The sequence below is a fragment of the Aspergillus luchuensis genome, chromosome 7 (genome assembly GCF_016861625.1).
Source record: "Aspergillus luchuensis IFO 4308 DNA, chromosome 7, nearly complete sequence".
Classification (NCBI taxonomy): domain Eukaryota; kingdom Fungi; phylum Ascomycota; class Eurotiomycetes; order Eurotiales; family Aspergillaceae; genus Aspergillus; species Aspergillus luchuensis.
Window position 1 is genome coordinate 710469 of NC_054855.1, and position 23723 is coordinate 734191.

The following is a 23723-nucleotide window of genomic DNA, read 5'->3' on the forward strand; positions in this document are numbered from 1 at the left end:
TTGAAGGATTAGTATATCTCCAAGATGGCTGAAGCTGCTGGCTGCAGCAAATGGACGAATTATCAGAACACGCTGCGTGTACATAAACAGTTAGTAAATCCAATGCGGCGCAGTGTCTGTGATCACATATCCACAAAGGCTGGCTTGTGTCTTCACAGGAATACCATTCTCTACGAAACGATGATAACTTCCATATACCAGGGTGCACCTTATGCATTTAATCGAGAAAGGATGACCCAAACACTGCAGCAAGAGGACTGCCAATTGCTATAAGCTATAAGCATCTTGACACAATATACCCCCAGACCTTTTCGTAATCATTCAATTAGAAAGGACCCAACTGGCCATTCTTCTCGGATAACTTCCCAATATGCAGCATCCTCCAATCGTCTTGTCGATATTCCCTTGACAGATACAGCGTGGCTGGACTCATCAGGCCAGCAATTTTCTCTCTCAGGCCAAAGTCGCAACAGTCCAACCCTACGATAGCGATGCAGTCCTCCACTATTGGCTTCAGTTCTTGTGTGTGGCTGTAAAATGAGAAGATAGAGTCGTGGCCTGAGAGTTTCAGTCACTTTTGCAACCTGGATCAGTGTGAACCCCACGCTGCTGCTCGGAAAGATGACAGAGCCGCTGGTTTCCGTTGATTCAAGGTGGTCAGGCCTCATCAGAGCAAACTGTGTTAGCTCCCTCGTACTTTCTAACGGGCCAAGTTGCGTTAGAACTCTTTGCGCTAAACTCACGGGATTCCATCTAAATTTCGAATAGCTGCCGGGTCTAAGACAGACGTGCCGATACGGTGCCTCCAGGACAAGCTCCGCGCCTTCTACGTGGCCAAAAAGGTCGTGAGACTTGCGGTAAACCTGGCAATGGACAACCCTTGCAAGGTAGGTCATATAGGAACGAGCGATTGGCGAGGGCCACTTCAAACTGATATATGCGTCGGCTCCTATCCAGCTCCACGACGGCCCGCGCTCGTTTGAAGGAACACTCGTCGGAGCAGGTATTCCTGAACCTTGATAATGGCGAATGCTCCATAGCAAGCCAAATAGGAGGTCACCCCTCCACAATCCCGCGCAGTATTGTTCTTTCAAGTGAGCATGGAACGACTCGGCCAATGCTCCGATCGCCGGCAGGCGATCCTTTTCGAATGTGAGATTTCGTGCTGCATAATCTTCTAGCAGCTGAAACCAGGTTTTGTAGGCTGATCGCGTGGAACCTGGTGTGTGTTTGTCATCTGGCTCATCTAGGGTAAATAATCGTGGTTCCGGAAACTCGGTGTCATATCTACTGACGTCTCTCGCTGGTTCTCTAGCCCTCCCGGCGCGGCATCTCCAAACCATCTCTTCTTTTGTGTAATACAAGAGTCTTCTCGACAATAGCTCCTCTTGGAGTGTCCAGCCTCTGGTGGCCCAGCGCGAATGCCGTAACGGCTCCCGGTGAAAAGAAAGCCTACAACTCCGAAAGACGACAGGGTCAGCGCGAGAACCGTCATTGACGCTACCGCTACCTTGGTAGTATCGTCGACGCCAAGGAAAAGTGCAGCTAAAGTACGGTGCCCTCTTATCCAGAAACCCGTCGTTGGCTGATTCTGCGCTTGTAGCGGCAATTGTGACAGCTGCATGCCTATAGACACTGCTCATCTTTGAAGCCTCGGCTTCCCAGTCGCTAGAATCATCTTGAAAGATACATAAAGAGTCGACCCACAAGTAACGGACCCCAAGGGCTCTTGTCACAAGGACGGCGTCCCGTGGAGTAGATGGGAAAAGCTTTAAAGACTGTCCTCTGCGGAGGCCGTCGAAAGAGGAGGCGTTGAGAGTAAATCTGGAATAACCGCCCCAGCAATAGCTCAGAGCCACCCATCTCCCAGTTTCGCCGACACTACTGACATGTAAATGAGGCCTTCTGCGCGGGCTTCCGACGTCAATAACACGTGTAGGGAAAAAAGGCGGTTTGCCTTCGCGCTTATCACACTCTATATGTCCCTTGTAGCATTTACGTAGCCATTTGGCTGCCAGCGAGAGACACCTCTCAGAGCGCAGATCAAAGGGCAATGCATTCCGAGGAAGACCTTCAAGGAGAAGTGTGTCCTCCTCTGGGATCTCTGCATCTTGTCGACGTTAACTTTGGACTCAAAGCCATCGAACTTGCGGGGACCTAACTCTTTGCAATACGTATTTCGAACTCTGCGATCACTCGATCTCGTCTGCGAACCAAATCCGGGATCGCTGACTTTTGATGATTACCCATAGGTAAAATGAATAATCGGAGGTCATCAGATTTCCAATCTTTGTGGATGACAAAGTATAGCGGCCCTTTGTATACCTTACACGCGCATGCATACGTTTCATGGCATGCAGGTAATTTCTCATGGGATACTTCGCTGTACGATTGTTGAGACCGGAAGTGGCAATGATGTGCCCAAATCGTCCTGCAAAACTTACATCCGGTTCTCGCGGCATCTTGAAGAGCGTTAATGCTAGAATGGTGAGGCTGGATTTCTGTGGAATAGACTTGACGCAGAATCTCATGCGTGGCAGCTTTTGAATTGTGGTAAGATTGCAAGAGGTCTCGGATGTCGATGTTCTGACAGGGACCGCATAACTCCATCTTCATTCAGGATATTCACAATGAAGTCCTCATTGAATTCTATTACAACATGATATAGATGTCAGGTTTAAAACACTCATCGTGTCAAAGAACGGGTCTTTCTGAGGGATGCCACCGGATAAACATTCCAACATAAAAAGCAATCATGGTTAACAATGAGAAGTTGGGCAGATACAACACACAGTGCGGGGTAAATAATTTCTGCTGTTCATATCAAACCTTTTTGACCGATCCTTCCTACCAATCACAGTTATCTACACACGCAACGAGATCTCTGGATACTGCAAAGGCCTTAATCTGTATGACCTATGATACAAAAAGAGTAAAGGTAACACTATAACTTTATAATGGAGGGATGTGTGTACCTGAGTCCGGGCATCCAGATGGACCAACAGTGCCATACATGTGGCCGCTGAATAAGCAGGCGCTAGGCCGAGAGGGGGAAGCGGCCAAGGCCACGGGTTCTCCTCCGACGAGGAAGTGTTTAGGTGGTCAGTTGCGATTAATTGCTATACTTCCCCTTTTCTTGGTGCAAACCCTTCCCGGCTGTCGTCTTGCAGCATTCAGTGATGGTCCGTGGCTGACAGGGTTTCTCTTCGCCGGTGATCGATCCCTCAGTCCCCTCGTCCACATTCGTTGATTTGCTTCCCCCGCGTTATGAAGCACTATGGCCGACCCCAACATGTATCATACCTACGGCCAGGCTCCGGTGCCTGGTGAAAACCCCTCCGATCCCAATCAAATGGCATATCAGGTGCCTCCGCAAGGCTATCCTGCTGCTGGAGTTCCTCCCGGCCCTTCACCTCCCCAGCCCGGTGCTGCGTACGGAGTTCCTGCCCCTAATCAACAATGGCCCGCCTATGGCTCTCCCCCGCCAGCACAGCAGCCTCTGCAACAACCACCGTCACAATTCGCATACCAAGCCGATCCGCAAGCTGCGGGGGGCGCCCCTGTGGACCCCGGAATGGCTGGGCTAGCATCTCAGATGAGTGGTTTGGGAATAATGGGAGGTGAAGGAGGAGCGGCCCGGTCAAGCAAGAAGAAGCATCGGCATGCGCACCATGAGATTGCTGGTGCTTCGGCATCCGTCGCGCAACCCTTTGCAGCTGCTCCCCAGGATCCCACTCAGCCAACCTCGCAGTTCCTCAACACCGGCTTGAACCAGGCACCTCGTCCCATCTCGCCCGCCGCGAGCATCCCCGCCCCGGTGAACCCAGCGTTCGGAGGTGGTGCCGGTGCGGTTTCGACACAAGGGAAGGTCGATCCGGAGCAGATTCCCAGCATTCCCCGGTCTCGCGATATACCTGCGCAATACTACTTTAATCATGTGTACCCGACGATGGAGCGGCATCTTCCTCCTCCGGCGGCGGTTCCGTTCGTCGCCCACGACCAGGGCAATTCGTCCCCCAAGTACGCCCGTCTCACCTTGAACAACATCCCATCCACCTCCGACTTCCTCTCCTCGACCGGCCTTCCTCTGGGCATGGTCTTGCAGCCGTTGGCGCGTCTAGACGGCGAGCAGCCGATCCCGGTGCTGGACTTTGGTGACGCTGGGCCGCCGCGGTGCCGCCGGTGCAGAGCGTATATCAATCCCTTCATGTCGTTCCGCTCCGGCGGAAACAAGTTTGTTTGTAACATGTGCACATTCCCCAACGATGTGCCGCCAGAATACTTTGCCCCGCTGGACCCGTCCGGCTCGCGCATCGACCGCATGCAGCGTCCGGAGCTGATGATGGGAACCGTGGAGTTCTTGGTGCCGAAGGATTACTGGAATAAGGAGCCTGTTGGTCTTCAGTGGCTGTTCTTGGTTGATGTCAGCCAGGAATCAGTGAACAAGGGTTTTCTGAAGGGCGTGTGCAAGGGTATTATGGAAGCGTTGTACAGCGAGGAGACGGAGAATCCCGAGGATGAGGCCCCCTCAAGGCGGATACCTGAAGGCGCCAAGGTTGGCATTGTCACTTATGACAAGGAGGTGCACTTCTACAACCTTAGTGTAGGTTCTCGAATCACCCCCTGTCGCTACTAAGCTTACAGTTCCAGGCACAACTCGACCAGGCACAGATGATGGTGATGACCGATTTGGAGGAGCCGTTCGTCCCTCTCAGCGAGGGACTGTTTGTTGACCCCTACGAATCCAAGTGCGTCTCTTACACCATCGTGATTGAACTATGCAACTAACAAATCTAGGGACGTCATCACCTCTTTGCTGCAGCGCATCCCGACCATCTTCTCTCATGTCAAGAACCCACAGCCAGCCTTGCTGCCCGCCCTCAACGCGGCATTGTCTGCCTTGAGACCAACTGGCGGTAAGATCGTAGGCACGATCGCTAGCCTGCCCACTTGGGGTCCTGGTGCGCTGTCCCTACGGGACGACCCCAAGGTCCACGGCACCGATGCGGAGAGGAAGCTGTTCACGACCGAGCATGCAGGATGGCGTGAGACGGCCGGGCATCTGGCCGAAGCTGGAATCGGACTGGACATGTTCATCGCCGCACCGAGCGGAACATACATGGACGTTGCTACGATTGGTGAGTTGACACGTGCTACCCCTGCCTGACTACGCTAACGTTGGCAGGCCACGTCCCTGAGGTAACCGGCGGTGAGACCTTTTTCTACCCGAACTTCCACGCACCTCGCGATATCCGCAAGCTCTCGAAGGAATTGGCGCATGCGATCACGCGAGAGACGGGCTACCAGGCCCTGATGAAGGTCCGTTGTTCGAATGGACTGCAGGTGTCAGGCTATCACGGCAACTTTGTCCAGCACACGTTCGGAGCCGACCTCGAGATCGGAGCCATCGATGCCGACAAGGCTATCGGAGTGGTGTTCAGCTACGATGGAAAGCTCGACCCGAAGCTGGATGCCCACTTCCAGGCAGCCTTGCTGTATACTTCGGCTAATGGCCAGCGTCGGGTGCGGTGCATCAACACCGTGGCTGCAGTGAATGAGGGTGGCATGGAGACGATGAAGTTTGTGGATCAGGACGCAGTGGTCGCAATGGTGGCCAAGGATGGTATGTTTGCTCTATTGGCAGGAATGACAAATGCTAATGAAAACTACAGCGGCCTCCAAGACCCTAGACAAGTCCCTCAAGGACATCCGGGCAAGCGTTTCCGAGAAGACGGTGGACATCTTCAGCGGATACCGCAAGATCTTCTCCGGATCTCATCCTCCCGGACAATTGGTGTTGCCAGAGAATCTGAAAGAGTTCTCAATGTACATGCTCAGCCTGATCAAGTCGCGGGCTATCAAAGGTAAGACCGCTCAATTCCCTTTTCGCTCACCGTCAATCGGAGGAACGCGGGTGTCTGACAGCATGCAGGCGGACAAGAGGCGTCGGACCGACGCATCCACGACATGCGGATGCTGCGGTCCATCGGGTGCACGGAGCTGTCACTGTACCTGTACCCCCGCATTATTCCGATCCACAACATGCAGCCGACCGACGGATTCCCCAACGAACAGGGACAACTGCAAGTGCCCCCCTCGCTGCGGGCCAGCTTCTCCAAAATTGAGGAAGGCGGGGCGTACCTGGTGGACAACGGGCAGCAGTGCCTGTTGTGGCTGCACTCACATGTGTCGCCCAACCTCCTGGAGGACCTGTTCGGCGAGGGCCAGACGTCGCTGCAGGGGTTGAGTCCACAGACCTCGACGATCCCAGTGCTGGAGACGCATTTGAACGCGCAGGTGCGCAATTTACTGCAATACTTCTCAACGATCCGGGGATCCAAGGCCGTGACGATCCAGCTGGCGCGGCAGGGTCTAGACGGGGCGGAGTACGAGTTTGCGCGGATGCTGGTAGAAGACCGCAACAACGAGGCGCAGAGCTCAGTAGACTGGCTGGTACACATTCACCGGCAAATCAACCTAGAGCTGGCGGGGCATCGCAAACGCGAGGACACAGCGGGGGAGGGGGGATTGACGAGTTTGGCGGGTCTCCGAGCGCCATATTGGTAGGATAGAAGGGAGGGGGGTGGAATACAGGGTACAGGGAACATTTCTACACATATTTTGGTTCAAGAGAAAGAATTTGGAAGAGAGGGGGGTGTGCTCCAGAAGCGGCAGTGACTTGCAATATACCACGGTTGAGAAGAGCGTTGACAGAAAGGGTTCAGTTCCGTTCAGTTTGGATTCTTGGGATCCTTTTCAGGGTCTTTTTCTTTCTCACGATCAGACAATGCCCAGGAAGAAGCAGTAAGCAGTAAGCAGTACGCAGTACGCAGTAGTAAGTAGAAAAAGGCAGGTATGGCGTAATAGTAGTATGGTGCATGCGCAAGTGTCTGTGCCACCACGATCACACCATGTAAAGAGAAAAAAGACGTAGAGTAAAGAGGCAACACCTTCCCAGAAAGGATAGGCACACGAGAAATCCAAGAAGAGGGGGGCAATGAGGGGGTAAAGATTCTTAGCAGGAGGGGAAGAAAGAAAGAGAAGACCACAAAATCTAGATGGCACAACGTTCTAGACTTCTAGACTTTCCACCCAAATCGAAGACTTTTCTCTACAAGGGAAGAAAATCGGGAAAAAGTAGAATAAGGTCGGACTAGGTTCGGAGACTAGAATTAGCTTAGTAGTTTAGTGGGTGAGTGGTGGTGGCCTAAGCACAGCACTTTTCGTCCCGATGAACAAGTGTGTTATGTGTGGTTCATCTCCACCAGGTGAGTTGAACTGAGATTGCGTAGGCATTATTGTCGTTGGTGGATAATGGATTGATTACTCAGTTTTTTTCTCGGACGAGCAGCGAGCAGCGAAAAAGAACAGGCAAGGCAGGACAGACGAGCAAGCGAAGAATTCCGATCCGTGGATTTGGTTGGGAGGGACAGTTGCGTTCTTTTTCTATTCGCCCCATTGCCATTGCCATTGCCATTGGAACTGGGGACTGAGTGGAAGTTCTTTGATCCACCGCCAGTCAAATCAGTCAGAATTGACTGGTTCCGAGAGAGAGAGTCTGGAACGGTGCAGGCAGGGCTTGTGGGCACATACTAGTTTATTAGTAATAGGCGTTATTACCACGCGTCGGGATAGGAGGGTTGTGTATTTCCACGGCCTCCGAGAGTTGGTACACTACTTTGACTTTTTTGGGCCCAGGGAAAGGCGAACTTGGGGTTCTGTGGAGTGTCAGCCAGTCAATGAATGGATGGATGGATGAAAGAAGGGAGTTGGGTCGGTAGGTCGGTAGGTAGCTGCCATGCTGGTGTGGTTAGGGGGGAAAAGGGAGTATTATTGAGTGCCTATTTTTGGGATCAATATGAATTAGTTAGTACTTGACTCCGTACTATGGCTGAGATTTCATTGTTGATATTAGGGTTGGGATTAGCATGGATTTGAAAGAAGTGAGAGATTCTAGACAAGTATCTATTATGTATCTAGTGGATGGATCGAGGTCTAGATGGGTGAATATACTTAGTGAGTGGACAAGGGACAAGGTAGTACTACGTAGTGGGTGGTGATGAGTGTATCTTAGTAGCATAGTACTGTAGAGTGTACACACCCACTGCAGGCGCTGTCAGCACCCACACCACCACTACCACAATGCTCCATCAACTAACTATCTACGGTGTAGTTGAACGGAATCTGCGTATGGCAGATGGCAGTGGATTCCGTCTCGTGGCGTCTCCAGGAACTTGTTCTCCACCTGCGCCCAACTTCCAGCACAACTTGGAAATCAGCGAAAAGGCAAAAAGAAAAAAAAAAATCAAAATCAAAATGCAATTCATGGCTCGCCAGGGACAATCCAATCCACGTCAGTGGCCATGTGGACCCCAAAGTCGAACAAACTTTTTACCCCTGCGCCTCTGGCGGCGATTCGTTGAAACGGCCAGGAACAGCAGCAAAAGTAGTGGTGACCACTAGCCGATCTCTTCGCCGACGGTTGGATGCCTTGCCGCCGCAAAAAGCTATATAAGGATGCATCTCGCTGCACCTTTTGCTTCCTCTTCAATCCATCAGCAAATCCACTGACACTCTCTTGATCAGCTTTGTCTGACCTGTCATTCTCTCTCTCTTTTTGATACATCTGATATTAGTCTGTCGATCAGACTAGTCTGCCTTCCTTTTAGTCCTCTCTCTTTTGGACTTTTACCAACTACTTCGTTCTTCTGAACAATCACAACAAGTCAAATCTTTGACAACAAAAACCAAAATCTCATCTTTTCGAGTCAATCTCTTTTCTTCCACTACAACAATCAAAATGTTCTTCAAGACCATCCTCACTGCCGCTCTGGCCACCGCTGCCACGGCTCTTCCCCACTCCTTCAGCAACAACATGGTTCGTCGCAACGGTACCTCTTCTGGCTCCGGCGGCGTCTCCATCTCCAACAACATGAGCAACACTACCGTCTACGCGTGGTCTGTTTCTGATAGAGTCAGTAACATGCATACCCTTTCTGCGGGCGGTGGTAGCTACTCCGAGTCCTGGCAATCCAACGACAACGGTGGTGGTATCTCCATCAAGCTGTCCACCACTGAGAGCCAGTCCGATGTCCTCCAGTTCGAGTACACTCAGAGTGGTGACACCATCTACTGGGACATGTCCTGCATCAACCTCGGCAGTGACTCTGCTTTCACCAAGTACGGATTCTCCGTCACTCCTTCCGAGGAGGGTGACAACTGCCCTTCTGTCAACTGCGAGGCTGGTGACACTGAGTGCGCTGAGGCCTACCTCCAGCCCGATGACAACGAGGCTACTCACGGCTGCCCCATTGACACTCAGTTCACTCTTACTCTGGGTTAAACGGATCCCTCAACCAATCAATCAATTGGGATCTAACAAGAGATGGATGGAATGGAGTTTTTCTTTTTTGGAATATACCATGGGTCGGATGGGTTTTGGTTTTGAAAGTTCTCATGTATAGATTGACTTGATCTGCCTCCTGGATGAGTTGCGCACAAGACAAAGCAGAACAAACACAACACACTCTCTTTCGTGAATCACACCTACACCTTCTGGGTGGATTTCGCTTGCTGTGCTATGCGGTTATGTATGTAGTGATTTGAGATCACATGAATTATGCCTATAGACTTGCTTCGATAGAAGAAAATCAAAAAATCATCATCAAACAACTTTCTTCCTTACTCTAGACAACCTTCTACTATTCTCTTCTCTCCTATGGAGAAGTGGTATACCTCAGAAATACCTATACGAAGTACTTGATCAATAATTGACATCGAAATCAATGTCTGACCTGTCAGAAGTATAATCGGTGTAACTGTCCCCTCAATTAATTGACTTACCACTTACCACTCACAAGATCAATATTACTCCTCCAGGAAGGAATACAACCAACCAACCAAGACAATCTCTGTCACACCCCCCTAATCCCTCCCTCATCCCTACAATTACACACATCGAATAACTTTCTCCAGATTCAAGAATACTAATATTCCCCTTCCAAAGTTCTGACAACCCACAACCTACATACTATACATGTACACCCTCAATCTGACAGATCAAATACCCTAATTCCAAACCTACAGAATGAACAAGAATGAACAAATCAATAGTTTAATAGCTTAATGCAGAACTATTCACACCTACTTTTTACTTCCGAATTCACCGTACTCTACATACACACAACTTCTCTCCAGGAAGAGCAGGCAGTGACTCACAAAGTGACCCCTCCCCTCCCCCTCCCACCTACTCACCAAATAACCTGTGGAGGAACACACAGCACCTACGTAACTACTCCGTGGACAGGCAAAAATCAGCCACAGTGGATCCCCCTTGAAGACTCCATCAAAAAGTGGGGCCCGAATCACAACTGAATGGGCGGCCAGCCGGCCGGCGGGCAGGCGCCTCTTCCATTTCCATTTTTCCCAGCCCCAGTTCAGACAGATTTCATCGATTGGGCTGGATCCGGGGACCCACACCCTTTCTTTTCTTTTTCTTTCTCACCGATGAATTGGGTGTTCTAGACTTTCTTTTTCTTGCTGTCGCTCGGCTGAGAGGGGAGGGGAGGAGGGGTGTGTGTGTGTGTGCCCGACAAGGATAACGTATTGAGGATGACACATGCTGTGGTAAACAACCAGCCCACTACTATCGTACTGTGCATGTTTCTTCTGTGTGGTTAGAATTATTAATGTAGAAATACAAGGATGATATTAACCTGGATTAGTTACTGTGTAGAGTATCCCACACGATGATGGGTGAACATACTACGGTACAGTAGGAGGCAAACTTGGGCGGGATTCTCATCCTCCCATGTGCCGGATCTCGCTGCAGTAAAGTCAGTCAGTCAGCCTACAGAGCACTGTGTATGGATGGTTGTTAAATTGGGTTCTTCAATTCCGCGGTTGGTTGGTTGGTTGGTTGGTTAGTCAACCTACGAGGCAAAAAAGAAAACGGGAAGAGAAAACAGAAAATGGAAAAAGAAAGAAAGTGGCGCAATACGTAAGTACCAAATATACCGAAGAACACGACAGACACAGACCAGGAAAAAAAAAAGTGATTGGCCAGTTAGGCAGCCATTCAACTTGCACTTTCAGAGGTAAGTGAATAGAGAATATTCACAATCGTTTACAAGTACCTAGTTACCACACACACACACATAACATTAAGTGAACACTTCCTAACCGCTGAAGAACCCAACCAAGCAACGATGAACACCAGCCTAAAGCAAGCAAAGCGGTAAAAACAGGTGCCCTGCCTGCCCTACCCCCCCATTTCTTCAATATGATTGGCCATTACACCAACCTTATCCTTTCATGGATCCCCCACATCCCATTGGTCAACCGCGGATCCGCCGCATTGTCCATTCAAGATTCAAAGATCGATTGAGTCCGTTTCGATTGATTTTTGGGCCGTACTCCACCACCAGTCAATGGACGTTTACGTATGTCATGGTTTGTTCAACCCATCATGCTTATTCATCCAATGAGAGTGTGTATGTTTGATGGTTGACGTGGTGGGTTCACCAACTGCTGGATGGTGCTGATGCTGAGTGGGGGTTAGGTAGGTGTGTTTTGGATGTGTTTCACAATTTACCCCTCCTCCTAGTAAGTAGTAGTAGTAGTAGTACTTCGTCTATTGTCTGTCTATCACTTGTTGCTTTGGTGGTTGGTGCTCTGGATAATGGTCTTTCGAGCTACTATTGTAAGTGGTGGGTGGGTGAGTGTGGTTGTGGTGGGGGGAAATGGAATGGATGAGATTATCCGACGGATCCGAGAGAATGCCGCCGTGATGAGGGGAACCCTGCTTGCCTCTTCTTCTTCTCCTCGTTTATTGTTGCCTTGATGGATATTCCCGGATGGATGGATGGATTGATTACTACTGTAGGTTTGGTTGGGATGACGATCTGGTTGTTTTAACAAAGTTCACGGAGTACTTGCTGTGTACCTGTAAGACAAGTATCACTGCTCGCAATCAAGGAATGGCAGGTTCCACTTCCAATTGCTAAGGGATTGAAAAGCTGACATCTGAGACAGATTGATCTCATTGTGAGTAATTAATCTCACTAGACACTTAGTCAGTTACTGGGTAGATGGATAGATACCTCAGGCTGAAAGTAATCACTAACAATACTCCCACATATTCAATTAATCATTCCAGGAACAGGCTCAACAATACCACACCAATCTAGACTAATTAGATAATAATACTCCCCCTGATTCACTTACGCCAATAACCTACCCACCTATATACTCACTAGCATATACCATATACCATCTACCAAAAATATCTACAACCTACAATCTGGACTCCTACACAAAACTACACACTATCACCATCTGACACAACTAGTTCCCGCCTCCTGGCCTGGCCCTGCCCTAGATCATAGTTCTAGCCCTTCCAGAAAACACCCTCCCGCGACTATTGATTCAACTTCGGGATCTGGGGCAGGAAAAAGGGGTAAATAACATACAGTACTACTGTAGTCAAGAATGTGGCTTGATGGGACTAAGACATGTCCATTTATAGTATACTTATAGTAGATAGATGTGTATTAGTGCACGATTTCATGATCAACTACTATACCACTACAATGATGTGACAAGTGCCATTGAGTTATAATGCTGACTTACAGTAGTATATACTACCTGCACGCTCAGCTAATGGGGCGAAATTACACAGTGCTATTCGGAGGATTCGGCTGACGGGCCAAAGTCATGGCATGCATACTACGGAGTACATCTCATAGGTATAGAGGGTAAACGGATATTTTATGTCTTGTTTAATCTACTGGGTTGGCATAATCCAACATCAGACGAACCGGTTCGTGGCAGCACCTAACTCCCCGACACAACAGCCAATCCTTCATAAATCTTCTGCTTCACAGCCAAGAAACTCCCTCCTCCTCGTCCTAGATTCGTCGACGCCGCAGACTGCGCTGATGCTTCAATCTCAATCCGCCCCGTCGCCGACTTCCGCACTGCCACCATCCCATCGATAAGGAGCGTTCCCTCGCCCCTGAATTCTGCCGTATGTCCGGCCCCTTGCATGATCTTGCGCAAATCTGCCAGCCGCAGGTCGCCCACATGGAGCGGCCGGGTCATGGACCGCGTCCCCGCCGCCATGTTGACCGGCAGCACATCCAGCAGTGGGTATACCTCGGACTTGTCGGCTGATGGTTTGGCCCCCTCTGGTGGTGCGTTCGTCGCGACCTTGGTGCTACCTCCTTCGTCCTTCTTCTCCTCCTCCAACAGTTTCGGCTTCTTGCTGGGGTTCTCTTCTGTAGAATCCTCCAGGACGGCTTGTTCCGGCCCCCGCAACTGCGCCGTCAGCGTAACCACGCCCAGGCTGCGTACGTGCTGCCACTTCAAACGCCGGACCAGGTTGTTGCTCAGCTTGACCATCCATGCGTTGGTGTCGACGCTGGCGTCAACAACTTCGCCGTTGACTGGCGTGAAGATGACTGCCGAATCCGCGGCCGAAACATCCATTCCGGATTTGGCTGCCAGGAGCTTCTGGCATTCGGTCGCCAACGCGGTCGTCTCCTGTTTCATGCCACCAACCAGGATCAGCTTCCGGGGCTGGATGAGTGGGATGAGCATCTCCAGACTGCGCTTGTCGTGTAGTCCCGTAAAGTCCACGTATGCCAGCCGGGCATTGATTGTAAGTGTAGCCTTTTCGTATATTGCCTTCGCTGGCCCTTCGAAGCTCTGTCCTTCCACCTCATCCTCCGAGGATACCGCGGCATCCACTTCGCCGTCTTCGGCGAGGCTCAGTTCGTCAGCAGTGCTGACATCCCGTTTCTGCGCATCGCCAAGCGCTTGCCGTTTGGCGCCACTGCCCGACAGTCGACGTCCGTGGGGCGCTGTTTCGTCCCAGCGACGTTTCTGCCCCAGCTTGGTCTGGGAGTCAGTCCGGCGCTGCTGCATGTCGGCCTCCTCACGTTCCTCGGCACGGAGGTACTCCTCAGGCCGGATGAACTCGCCATACTCGTCCCCCTTCTTCCGCGGTGCCACATACGGGAACATGCGCTCGCGACCTTTCTTGCCTCGTACATCGTAGTCGTAGACATTCTTGCGTCGTAGAAGAATGTTGACGCCAAGGTCTTCATCGCTGAGGCCGAGCTTGTTTCGGTTGGAGTGTGCTAAGGAGGTCGAGAAGTTCAGGACGCGACCCTGCTGTTCCGTCTCCGAGTCTTCTGATGTAGAGCTGGACCGGTCATCGAGGGCGTCGGCGGCATTGTCAAGATTTTCTTGTCCTCTTGCTTGTGAGGTATCTTGAAGTTGTCGTTTCGTGGCCAGATACTGCTGGTAGAGCAACTGCTCGCCTGCGTCCAAAGGCGCACGTCTCACATCCGTCCAGGAGAGGTCCCGGCCTCCGCTGTGCACCTGTTCCAGCATCTCGCCATCCGATGCCTTTTCCAGAGCGACGCCATCCTTCCGTTCTTCATACCACTGCCAGATCATACTGCCGAGTGTCTTCCTGTGGGTGCTTTCCTGGCCCTCCGTAATCCTCTCCTTATGCAAAGGCTCCGTCAAAAGCAGCAGGTTGTTGGCACCTTCCGCCACCAAACGAAGAGAATCCTTTGCGAATCCCCAATCCAGCGACGTATCGGAAGCCAGGATGACCTTGGGCTTCTGGTCGGACAGAATCTTTTCTAATCGCTTTTTGCGTTCCAAGATTCGGAGATGTTTGAATGTAAAAGGCCCCACGCCCTTCCCTTCTGCCTTGCCCTGATTCTGACCTGCACGTTGGCCTTCTGTATTTGACTGACCAGTCGCTGCATCCACACCCTCAGCCGCCTCAAACTCTCGCACGATGTTCTCGTCCATCCACTCCAGCATACTCCTTGCCAGTCGCATCGTAGTATTAGCTTTGCGGCCGGCCAGGTACAATCCGGCTCCTTTCAGTGTATCGTCACCCTGGCCAGAGCCTGCCGCATCGCGCCAGGCATGTTCCAGTGCATAAGCCAGCTCCAGCACACGAGCGCTAGTATCCGTAGGAATCAGCACTGTACCACCCTTGGCGATGGTGCTCCGAATCATGTCCAGCAGCAAGTCATCCCGTTTCTTCCTGCCTCCGGGCAATGCAAACCGTTCGCCTCCCCTGGTGCTGCATACCAGCGCCGTAGGTTTGCGCAGCTGCTCAATGACCTCCGTTCCACTAGCACCGGAACCTCCAAACCAGGCAGCGCCCGCGACGACGCTCTCTCGAGCTTGGTTCCAGTCGACCGCATAGACAATTGATTCCATTCCATGTTGTACATGCCATATCGTACCACCAACGGTATGTCCAGCGTTGTATGCGGTCAGCGTAAGGCCGTTCAGGGGCGGGGAAAATGGTGACGGAAGCGGTTGGTGTGGTTGTGAGTATTTCAAAGGGTGTATCAAAGAGAAGTACCGGGCGATTTCTTCGGCGGTAGGAGGTTGGAGGAGGATGCGCCCGGCATGAGTAGCTTCGGCGCTTTCATCGCCTTCGGCCACCGACGCAGCAGCTGATGCTGCGGCCGTAGAAGCGCCGGGCTCGGAGATCGAGGCTTTGGGTAGAAATGTTGCGGCTAGCGGAGAAGAGGCGTATAAATCCTGTAGCAACGTGCGACCGAGCGCAATGACGGGACTCGTAGCGTAGACGGGGATTTGTGTGAAGAGAGGGAAGGTCTTGCAGCAATGGGCAAAGGCACCGATATGAGCGGGTGTAGCGTGGGTTAGAAGAATGAGCGACAGGGTCGGAACATGTCTATCATTATCTTATTAGAAGACGGACTCCTCCGTTAGATATACAGGACTGCAGTGGTAGCTCACTTTTCAAGTTCCTGCAGGTCGAGAGGATCAAAAGTGTCATCCCAACCGACGTCCACAAGAATCTTGATTCCTCCATCAAGCTCGAGAATCGATTGTGAAGCCTTCGATGACGCAGACTGCGCGCCGAGAAGGGGGGTAAAGGTGAACATCTTGGCTTGGAGATTCTCGTGCGCGGCGATCCCAGGAGAGCTGCAGTTGAGGCTGTCGCGGAGACTCGGGAAGCGCTCTCACTTAGCTCATCGATCCAAACGGGTTAACGACGAACAGATGCGCGACCAGTTGGCGATTATCGTAACATATCCAGACTATTGATCAGCATTCACTAATACGAAACAATGGCTGAGTGCGAAGGATGCTGATGCCGCTGATTGTTTGGTCGACATCGGCAGACACAAAGCAGCATCACATCACGGGTCTTGTTTGTCCGGTTTGCAGTACTGTCTTTATCGGGTAATCATAATGCAGATCATTTATATAGTACTATTGTCGAAGTATACAAAGACACAAACAATAACAAGCATGGTGAATAATGCTACAAGATATGCTAAATACACACGGAAATATGCTTTGTCCCATTACTTCAACCTTTCTTAGTCGCTATTGCAGCCTCTTTCCCCTGGGACCTGGCCATGGCCCGCGTTTGCATTCGCCGCGGTGGCGATGCTGGTTCTGCTTCCCCTGCTGCAGGCCCCGTCGATGCTAATGATCGTACTGAGCGTGTCGATCGTTTTGGTGCTGATGAGCTTTTTGGTGCTGCTGATTTTTTTTGTGCCGCTGAGCTTTTTGGTGCTGCTGAGCGTTTCGGTACTGCCGATCGTTTGGGTGCTGCTTCCTCTGCTGCAGCTCCTGCTGATGCTGGTGGCCGTGGTGTGCGCGCTGAGCGTCTTGGTGATGCTGAGCGTGCTGGTGGTTCCGAATTCTCCGGTTCTGTAGCCCTCTTCCTCTTCGTCGCTTTCGCTTTTCCCTTCTTCGCTGGTTCCACTTGGGCTGGCGCCGCCTTGGGTAGCGTAGGCGGAGCCCTAGGTATCTGCTCAAGTTGACCTGGAGCCAGAGCAGAATGCAAACTGCTTGGGCTCACTCCGCCCCAATTTCTCATCCGGTGAAGTATATCTTGAGGGTAATATTCATCGTAGTGATCATGCATGTATTGCGTGCTGTCAATTACCTTGGAAATTACTCTTGGAATGATTGGTCCCTGAACTGGCGGTCCCTGAGCAGATGGTCCCTGAGCAGGTGGTCCCTGAGCAGGTGGTCCCTGAGCAGGTGGTCCCTGAACTGGCGGTCCCTGAACAGGTGGCCCTTGAATAGGCGGTCCCTGAATAGGTGGTCCCTGAATAGGTGGTCCCTGAATAGGTGGTCCCTGAATAGGTGGTCCCTGAATAGGTGGTCCCTGAATAGGTGGTCCCTGAATAGGTGGTCCCTGAATAGGTGGTCCCTGAATAGGTGGTCCCTGAATAGGTGGTCCCTGAATAGGTGGTCCCTGAATAGGTGGTCCCTGAATAGGCGGTCCCTGAACATGCGGTCCTTGAACATGCGGTCCTTGAACATGCGGTCCTTGAGCAGGTGGTCCCTGAATAGGTCGACTTCTCCGTGAGCCAGCTTCCCCACCTTCAATCCGACGTTGTTGTTCTCTTATCTCGTCGACCGGCTCGATCAAAGCCGGGTATACGTCGACATGTGGCCCTATTATGTTGCCCCATCCTGTCCACCTTGGTGGGCGGGCTCGAGCCTCTTGTATCGCTAGAAGTCTATTTCCATTGAGAGGTTCTTGTAGCAGCTGCCTCTTCGGTTCCGGTGTCACTCCTAATACCCCAGTAAGTACTTGCGGCTCTGCTAGACCTTGCCGTAGCTGTCTCGGTCTTTCCCTCGCTAAAGCTTTCGCACCTTGTCTTGATGGCCTGTCGGACGCTCCTCCTGGAGGCACTAGATTCCCATCAGCCAGACATTTCATCACTTTCAGAAGGGGAAGTCAACAGTTTATCTTTACCTTGTTGCGGTACTCCAAATCCATATAACTGGGGATCGGGGGGCGGGTGAGGATGAATGTCTGGGTCATATTGTTCATAGACTACCACATCACCCCCACGAGCTAAGCACATGGCCAGAATTAGCACATCAGAAAAAGTTCCGGAATGTATAACGCAAGGGATACATGAAGAATGTGAGCAAATCCTTCCCGTAAGCCGCAATATCTGAGAGATAGCTCGTATATATCGCCAACCAGGTTTGCTTATAGCGACTTACGCCGATCCGACAAGACATACATTACATCATCTGATAACCTTGAACACGTACAAAAAGAGGCATAGGAACATGCTCAACACAAGTAAAGTGACAACAATCCAAATCCATTTACACTCACCCTGACTTGTGACTCCGCCATCATCCGGAGTGTATGGCGGTTCATGGACCATGTACTCAGTCGGCGGCGTGTCTATTCCGTTGTTTGGATCATTTTCCTGTTGGGGAGGGTTATTATGCTTGGATAGCATCTTTAATGTTCCTGCTAAGTATCGACTGTGTCCTTCAGTTGGGGACTTTGGCCGATGGACCTTGTTCTTGGGGGCCTGTGTGAATAAAGGCGGCCGCTGGTATGAACTATAATTGTAACCTTCACCTGTGCCAGCCTGAGTCGGTACTACCATCTCACCAACGGGCATTTGTCGACGATACTTCTTGCCCTGAGGCCCCTCTGTCCACGATGGCGGGACGACTGGTTCTCCATATGGTCGAGATCTTCGCGTCCCCAGATGTAGAGGTTCGAGCCTATTGCTCGTATGGCTAGTTGGCTGTTTAGCAGCGACATCCTGCAACTCTCTGGCAGCATTGGCCAGGATGGCCCCCCGTCCTGCCGAAAGCCTCCCGGTACCACTTGACAGGAGTTCAGGTTCCGCATTCACAAACTCCACGTGTTGGTCCCCTGGTGGGTTTGCGTCAAGGGAAGTTCTTTGCGACGGATTCTCGAGCCGCTTGCCGGGTTCTTCAGACATTGCTTATCAAGTTGCTGGGGTGGTGGATGTGGATAGCTTGAATAAAAGTATAATGCTCGAGTACACACTGGAAGTACGCCTCGTACTTTAAATTCCTCAGAATGCGAGCCCAAAGGCTTGTAAGCTCAAGATGACTTGGAAAACAATATGGTCAGCCCGGACACCCCGTGCGGAACGATGATAGTCAAATATATCTGGGACAACTTGCATTATCGAAGGGGTTCATTCACGCTAGGTTTCGAATGAACTTCCTTTCACATATATCGATCGAGGTAATTGATTCAACAAAAATAGAACAGGCGCAATGTATTCCTCTGTCTTTGTTGGACACTTCTTTGTCCCTGAAAGCATCAACAAGAACTTCCCACGAGGCGGAAATTGCAAAGTGAAAGATCTATGAGCCGGCGTCAGCATTGTCAGTAACAAAGCCAATCGATTTCGACGCTAAACTTACCTAAACCTTCGTATACCCGCCGAAGTCTGAGCAAAAGCACTCATGCACTTGACTGCAATCTTCACTTTGAAGGAGCAAGTCTCTCGCAAGTTGTGCTGTTGATCGATCGGATAGTTAGTTCAGTTGAACAGAAAAGTCCATCACATTGAGTTCGCTGAGCATCCAACATACAGGGACGGTAAATCCCGCGAGGACAGTGAAAAAGAGACAGATATCGTCTCTCCATGGCCCTCATCACACCTGTCAGATGTCCTCCTGGCCTTTCCAATGTACATTTTCAGCACATTTCCGCCCTAGAAGATAATCGAAGAAATTTCCTTCTTTTCTTTCATTGTTGCCTGATAAAGGTCAAACAATTTCTATCTAGGGGAGGCAAAACTGGGGCGAAGATCAACAAAGAAAGTCAAAGTACTCGGTACATTCCTCGGAGGATTCCTAGCACTGCTGACACCGAATGACTGGTAAACTAGCAATGGAAAGTGCTTACTTGCCTCAGCGTTAGTTTCTATTGTCGTTGGAATGTTCTTTTGTGGATAGCCTGAGTGTTGATCTTAGTTAAAAGATTTTGTTATGGTGTGATATACGTTGTACTTGGTAGTCGTGCTCGCTGGTACTCGTCCAGGACAATGATGCTTCAACACAACCGGTATCAGCTGGAATCCGACTTTATGATGTGACTGGCCTGTATTCTCTGACAAGGTTGCCTGCTCTAGAAGAATCATCAAGAAACAATAGTGATCTTGGCAGCTGACCAGCTCAGAGCTTCGCTGTAAAGACCACCAGCATCGCGTACCTTGTCATATAGATTATGTCACATCGACCTAGCGAACATGCTTAATTGGCGGTTTCGCATTCCACAGCTCAGTCAAGGATGGCACTGAAGGTGAAGGTCAGTCCTGGACTACGTTCCACAGAACGAGGGGCAGGCAATCAGGCAGTCAGGCAGGCAGGCACGAGACCAGGGCCCTCAGCTCCTGCCATCCCCTTACTACTAAGTTTACAACCCAACAGCAGGCAAAGCGCAACCCCGTCGTCCCTGAGCCTGGTAGTCCGTACAGCACTTCACAGTGCACCTTCGCTGCGGATTTGTTGCACAATTTCGACTTTGAATAGAAGAATAAGGAAAAGATGACATTATGTACGATTTAAGAAAAAGACCACATATGATCACCGCAGGCAATTGGCCACGCAATGCTGGTATGCTTGTCGTATGAACTATACTCAAGAACAGTGTATGGAAGACATTCGGCGTTGCTCAGAGGTATCTGGAATGATGTGCCCCTTCAATCGAGAGCTAACACTCATTGCCAGTATCGGGGCTCGTCAAAGACATGGTACCGATGACCACGAACTCCCTGGCCGCGGAACAACGCAGGGAATCGACGGCCTTCAGGGACCATTTCCTCGGGGATACGCATTTCATTTTCCGGCTCCGGCTCGCCAATCACAAATTTACCGACCTATTAAGAATAGCTGGTTAGAGGGGAAAGAATCGTGAAAGTAAAATAGGCCAAAGGAGCATACCTGGATCTCAGTGTCGGTGATCGAGTCACGGCTAACTCTTGCGTAGCCTGTTCTCTTCAACCTCTTGTACAAGATGTACTCGCACCAACGGTCCCAGTCCGTGGGATCAATGTCCTTCATACCACTGATATCACTGACATAAGTGTTGTAGTTGCCCTCGAGCGGTTTGGTGACCAAGTAGCTCAGCAACACCATCGGACGAGACGACGAACCCATCAGGTTGGACAAGTACTCCGTTTGCAGACGACGGTCTTCCGGATCCTCCTCCTGACCCGAATGGAAGACCACAACATCAACAAGCTCACCATACATGTCCAAAGTGGCGTGGATGGCCGGGGCAAGCTCACCAACAGGTGAAGGGAGTAGGTGATGGGTTGAGTTGACAATGGGGAATTTGGAGAGCAAGGCAGATCCCCAGGTGTGCTTGTTGGGACCCGGTCCAAAGTCCGCGTACATTCCCAGGTCGTCCGCCAAGAATTGCGTAACATCACGGTTGCCCATGATGATGCGTTGGTTGTCTGACTCGAGCAAGCCGATCACATCAAGCTCAAGCTCCTGGATTACATCGCGCATGCGCCGCTCAGATGCCCACATATCGTTATCGAGGCCGAAGTGGATCGTCCAGATGCCCATGGTGGCAACTTTGTCGTCCTTGTGATAAGGGGTGTAGTCATTAGTGGGGAAGCGGAGGTATGCGATGGAGACGGAGAGCAGTTGCAGGAGCGCGAGAACGTAGATAAAGTATGAACGCTGTCTTCTGCTGTTGGGGCTAACGGCCTTGATTTTCGGGCTGGAAGCATTCGACACACCCGCCGAGAAGACACCAGCGCCAATGGACAACATGATGGTGATCACGACCCAATCCGTGTGCTCTCTGACGAGGTATCCGCCAGGAACAAAGGCGTAAGCAACGACCCAAACGTGGAACAGAATCAAGAAAATGTACAAGACGCAGCCCACACCGAACGTAGATGCAGGAGAATGTCTAACGGCCGAGGAAAGGAGAACGGGAGTCACGGCCAGGAGGTAGAACGTGAGAACGAGACCGCCATAGTATCCGGTCCAGTGACTGTAGCAGGTAAGGAATGTGGCACCCAGAGAGCCAAGTCCGAACGCTGTCCAACTACCGGCCACAGAAGGATAAAAGAGGCCGTAGACGAGACCAGCACCCATGGTAAAGATGGTGACGGCACCGTGGGGAGCCGCGATGGGGCCCCGCACCGGATAACCCTCCCAGACCCAAGACATCATCGTACTAGAGTCTGAAAGAAGGTAGTGCATGGCGAACATCAAACCACCAACACCTAGACCGGCCAAGAACGGAGAGCCCTTCTTTCCACTCGACGGTAGATAATCTCCTCCGCTCGTGGCAGGTCTACGGTAGGATCGAAGGACAGCCAGGACGGCGAGAAGTCCAATCTTGTTCCATCCACCGTTCTGAGCGTGCATGATTGGCCACAGAGGGTTGTTGGTAGCGCATGCGAACTTGGCGACGCTAGACAGAATCAAACCGATGCTCCATGAAAGGATACGGGACTCCAATCTGACGTTGTTCGCCCTTTCCGCATACAAGCTAGCGGCCCAGGTAACACAGCTGCAGACGACGGCGAAGCCCATAACGAAGAGGCGGTTGGCAGGGTCTTGCACCTTATATGCCAGGAGTCCGGACAGCGAGAGCAGGTGGAAAAGGCGAGGGTTCTTGATTGCCGCAGATTTTATGGCCGGGATGCCGAGGAGCAAAGGCGAAAGGTAGCAGACAATGGCTGCCTCATATCCGGAAATACCCATGTGCCAAAGGGGGAAGTCTACATCCAATCAGACATGCGATCCTGCAGATAAGAAACGCACTACTTACACCAGACGAGAACGGGAAGGGCAGTGCAGAGGGTCCAGAAGACGAACTACAACTTATCAGCAACCACATAATTTGAGGGAAAGCCCAATCTGAAGCGTACCCCATTGTAGACGTCTGCAGCAGCGTCGATGATTTCAGACCAGAAAAAGCCCTCGCCAAACGTATTTCCGACAGGCTTGCCCTTCCTGACTACGAGTTAACTGCCATGTTCAGGTTAAGTCTGGAAATCAGATTGTACACACTCTTTTTCAAGGACAGAGTCCGCAGTGGTCTTCAACTGCCTGGAAGTTTGCGAATCTTAGATCACGTCTTTCAAATACCGACAACCATCTTTTGGCGACTGTACATTTTCCTCTCTTGCTCTGCATTACTTTGGAAGCCATTGTACATACCCTCTGCTAACCCCCTTGACATCCCTCACAACAATCTCGAATGCGTCAAAGTCAAGAGCTGTGACGGCATCGAATCCGACATCAAACAAAATAAGCGACCACTCGAAGAAGGCGTATCTCGTGTAGGCTGGCCAAAGGTTAACAATCTCATCCACAGCAGCAGCAGCAGCATCCATGCGATCTTACCCCCAGGAACCTTGTGCACTTTGTGTTGGATGAAGTAGTAGATCAGTGGCACCAGAGTGCCAAAGAACAGGCTGGCCAAAATCTTGCGGTACTTGACAGCGCGGCGGTTGTTCGGGCTGAGGGCGAGGCAACCGAGAGTCCAGGGCAAAGTTGCCACCAGGTACGAGATCATGAAAATATCGTGCCAGTCGTGATCATCAGTCGAGGTAACGTAAGTCCAGCCTCCGCACGTGAATGTCCGGAACAAGCCCACACCAGCGACCAGCTTTGGCAGGGCGGAGTTAGGGCGGGCAGTCAGGAGGTACCAAAGGAAGACGAGGGCAAAACGAGGACCGGAAGTGATGGCAATGAAGACTTGGAAGAAAGAGCGTTCAGGATAGCGATCACCGATGGTGGCCGACACGGAAGGGAACCATTCATCAGGGTAGCCGTAGTGTTCGTTCTGGACGATCTTGTGGAAATGCAAGGACATTCCCACTACCAGGGCACTGAAGAAGGCCGTATAGGCCACAGCCGTATGTGCC

At 51.2% G+C, this 23723-nt stretch overlaps 6 protein-coding genes across 6 annotated transcripts; 2 read left to right on the top strand and 4 right to left on the bottom strand.

Annotated features, from left to right (window-relative positions):
- Positions 1–2192: 2192 nt before the first annotated feature.
- AKAW2_70282A (uncharacterized protein) lies at positions 2193–2531 on the bottom strand (the record flags this gene model as incomplete). The annotated part of the gene is made up of 1 exon (XM_041682846.1): positions 2193–2531. The coding sequence occupies one exon, from the start codon at positions 2529–2531 to the stop codon at positions 2193–2195; it is 339 nt and encodes a 112-aa protein (XP_041547166.1).
- A 746-nt stretch (positions 2532–3277) lies between these two features.
- SFB3 (Sec23/Sec24 family protein) lies at positions 3278–6567 on the top strand (the record flags this gene model as incomplete). Its single annotated transcript, XM_041682847.1, has 6 exons — positions 3278–4603; positions 4651–4748; positions 4798–5138; positions 5186–5623; positions 5673–5864; positions 5933–6567. The coding sequence occupies 6 exons, from the start codon at positions 3278–3280 to the stop codon at positions 6565–6567; spliced, it is 3030 nt and encodes a 1009-aa protein (XP_041547167.1).
- A 2233-nt stretch (positions 6568–8800) lies between these two features.
- Positions 8801–9343, top strand: AKAW2_70284S (putative extracellular thaumatin domain protein; the record flags this gene model as incomplete). Its single annotated transcript, XM_041682848.1, has 1 exon — positions 8801–9343. The coding sequence occupies one exon, from the start codon at positions 8801–8803 to the stop codon at positions 9341–9343; it is 543 nt and encodes a 180-aa protein (XP_041547168.1).
- Positions 9344–12834: 3491 nt separating this feature from the next.
- AKAW2_70285A (cleavage polyadenylation factor subunit CFT2) lies at positions 12835–15947 on the bottom strand (the record flags this gene model as incomplete). Its single annotated transcript, XM_041682849.1, has 2 exons — positions 12835–15733; positions 15799–15947. 2 exons carry the CDS (start codon positions 15945–15947, stop codon positions 12835–12837), a joined length of 3048 nt encoding a protein of 1015 aa, XP_041547169.1.
- A 431-nt stretch (positions 15948–16378) lies between these two features.
- On the bottom strand, positions 16379–18788 carry AKAW2_70286A (uncharacterized protein; the record flags this gene model as incomplete). Its single annotated transcript, XM_041682850.1, has 3 exons — positions 16379–17721; positions 17786–17887; positions 18161–18788. 3 exons carry the CDS (start codon positions 18786–18788, stop codon positions 16379–16381), a joined length of 2073 nt encoding a protein of 690 aa, XP_041547170.1.
- A 1755-nt stretch (positions 18789–20543) lies between these two features.
- Positions 20544–23671, bottom strand: AKAW2_70287A (putative integral plasma membrane protein; the record flags this gene model as incomplete). Its single annotated transcript, XM_041682851.1, has 7 exons — positions 20544–20702; positions 20767–22571; positions 22622–22667; positions 22722–22806; positions 22864–22902; positions 23014–23140; positions 23200–23671. The coding sequence occupies 7 exons, from the start codon at positions 23669–23671 to the stop codon at positions 20544–20546; spliced, it is 2733 nt and encodes a 910-aa protein (XP_041547171.1).
- Positions 23672–23723: the final 52 nt, after the last annotated feature.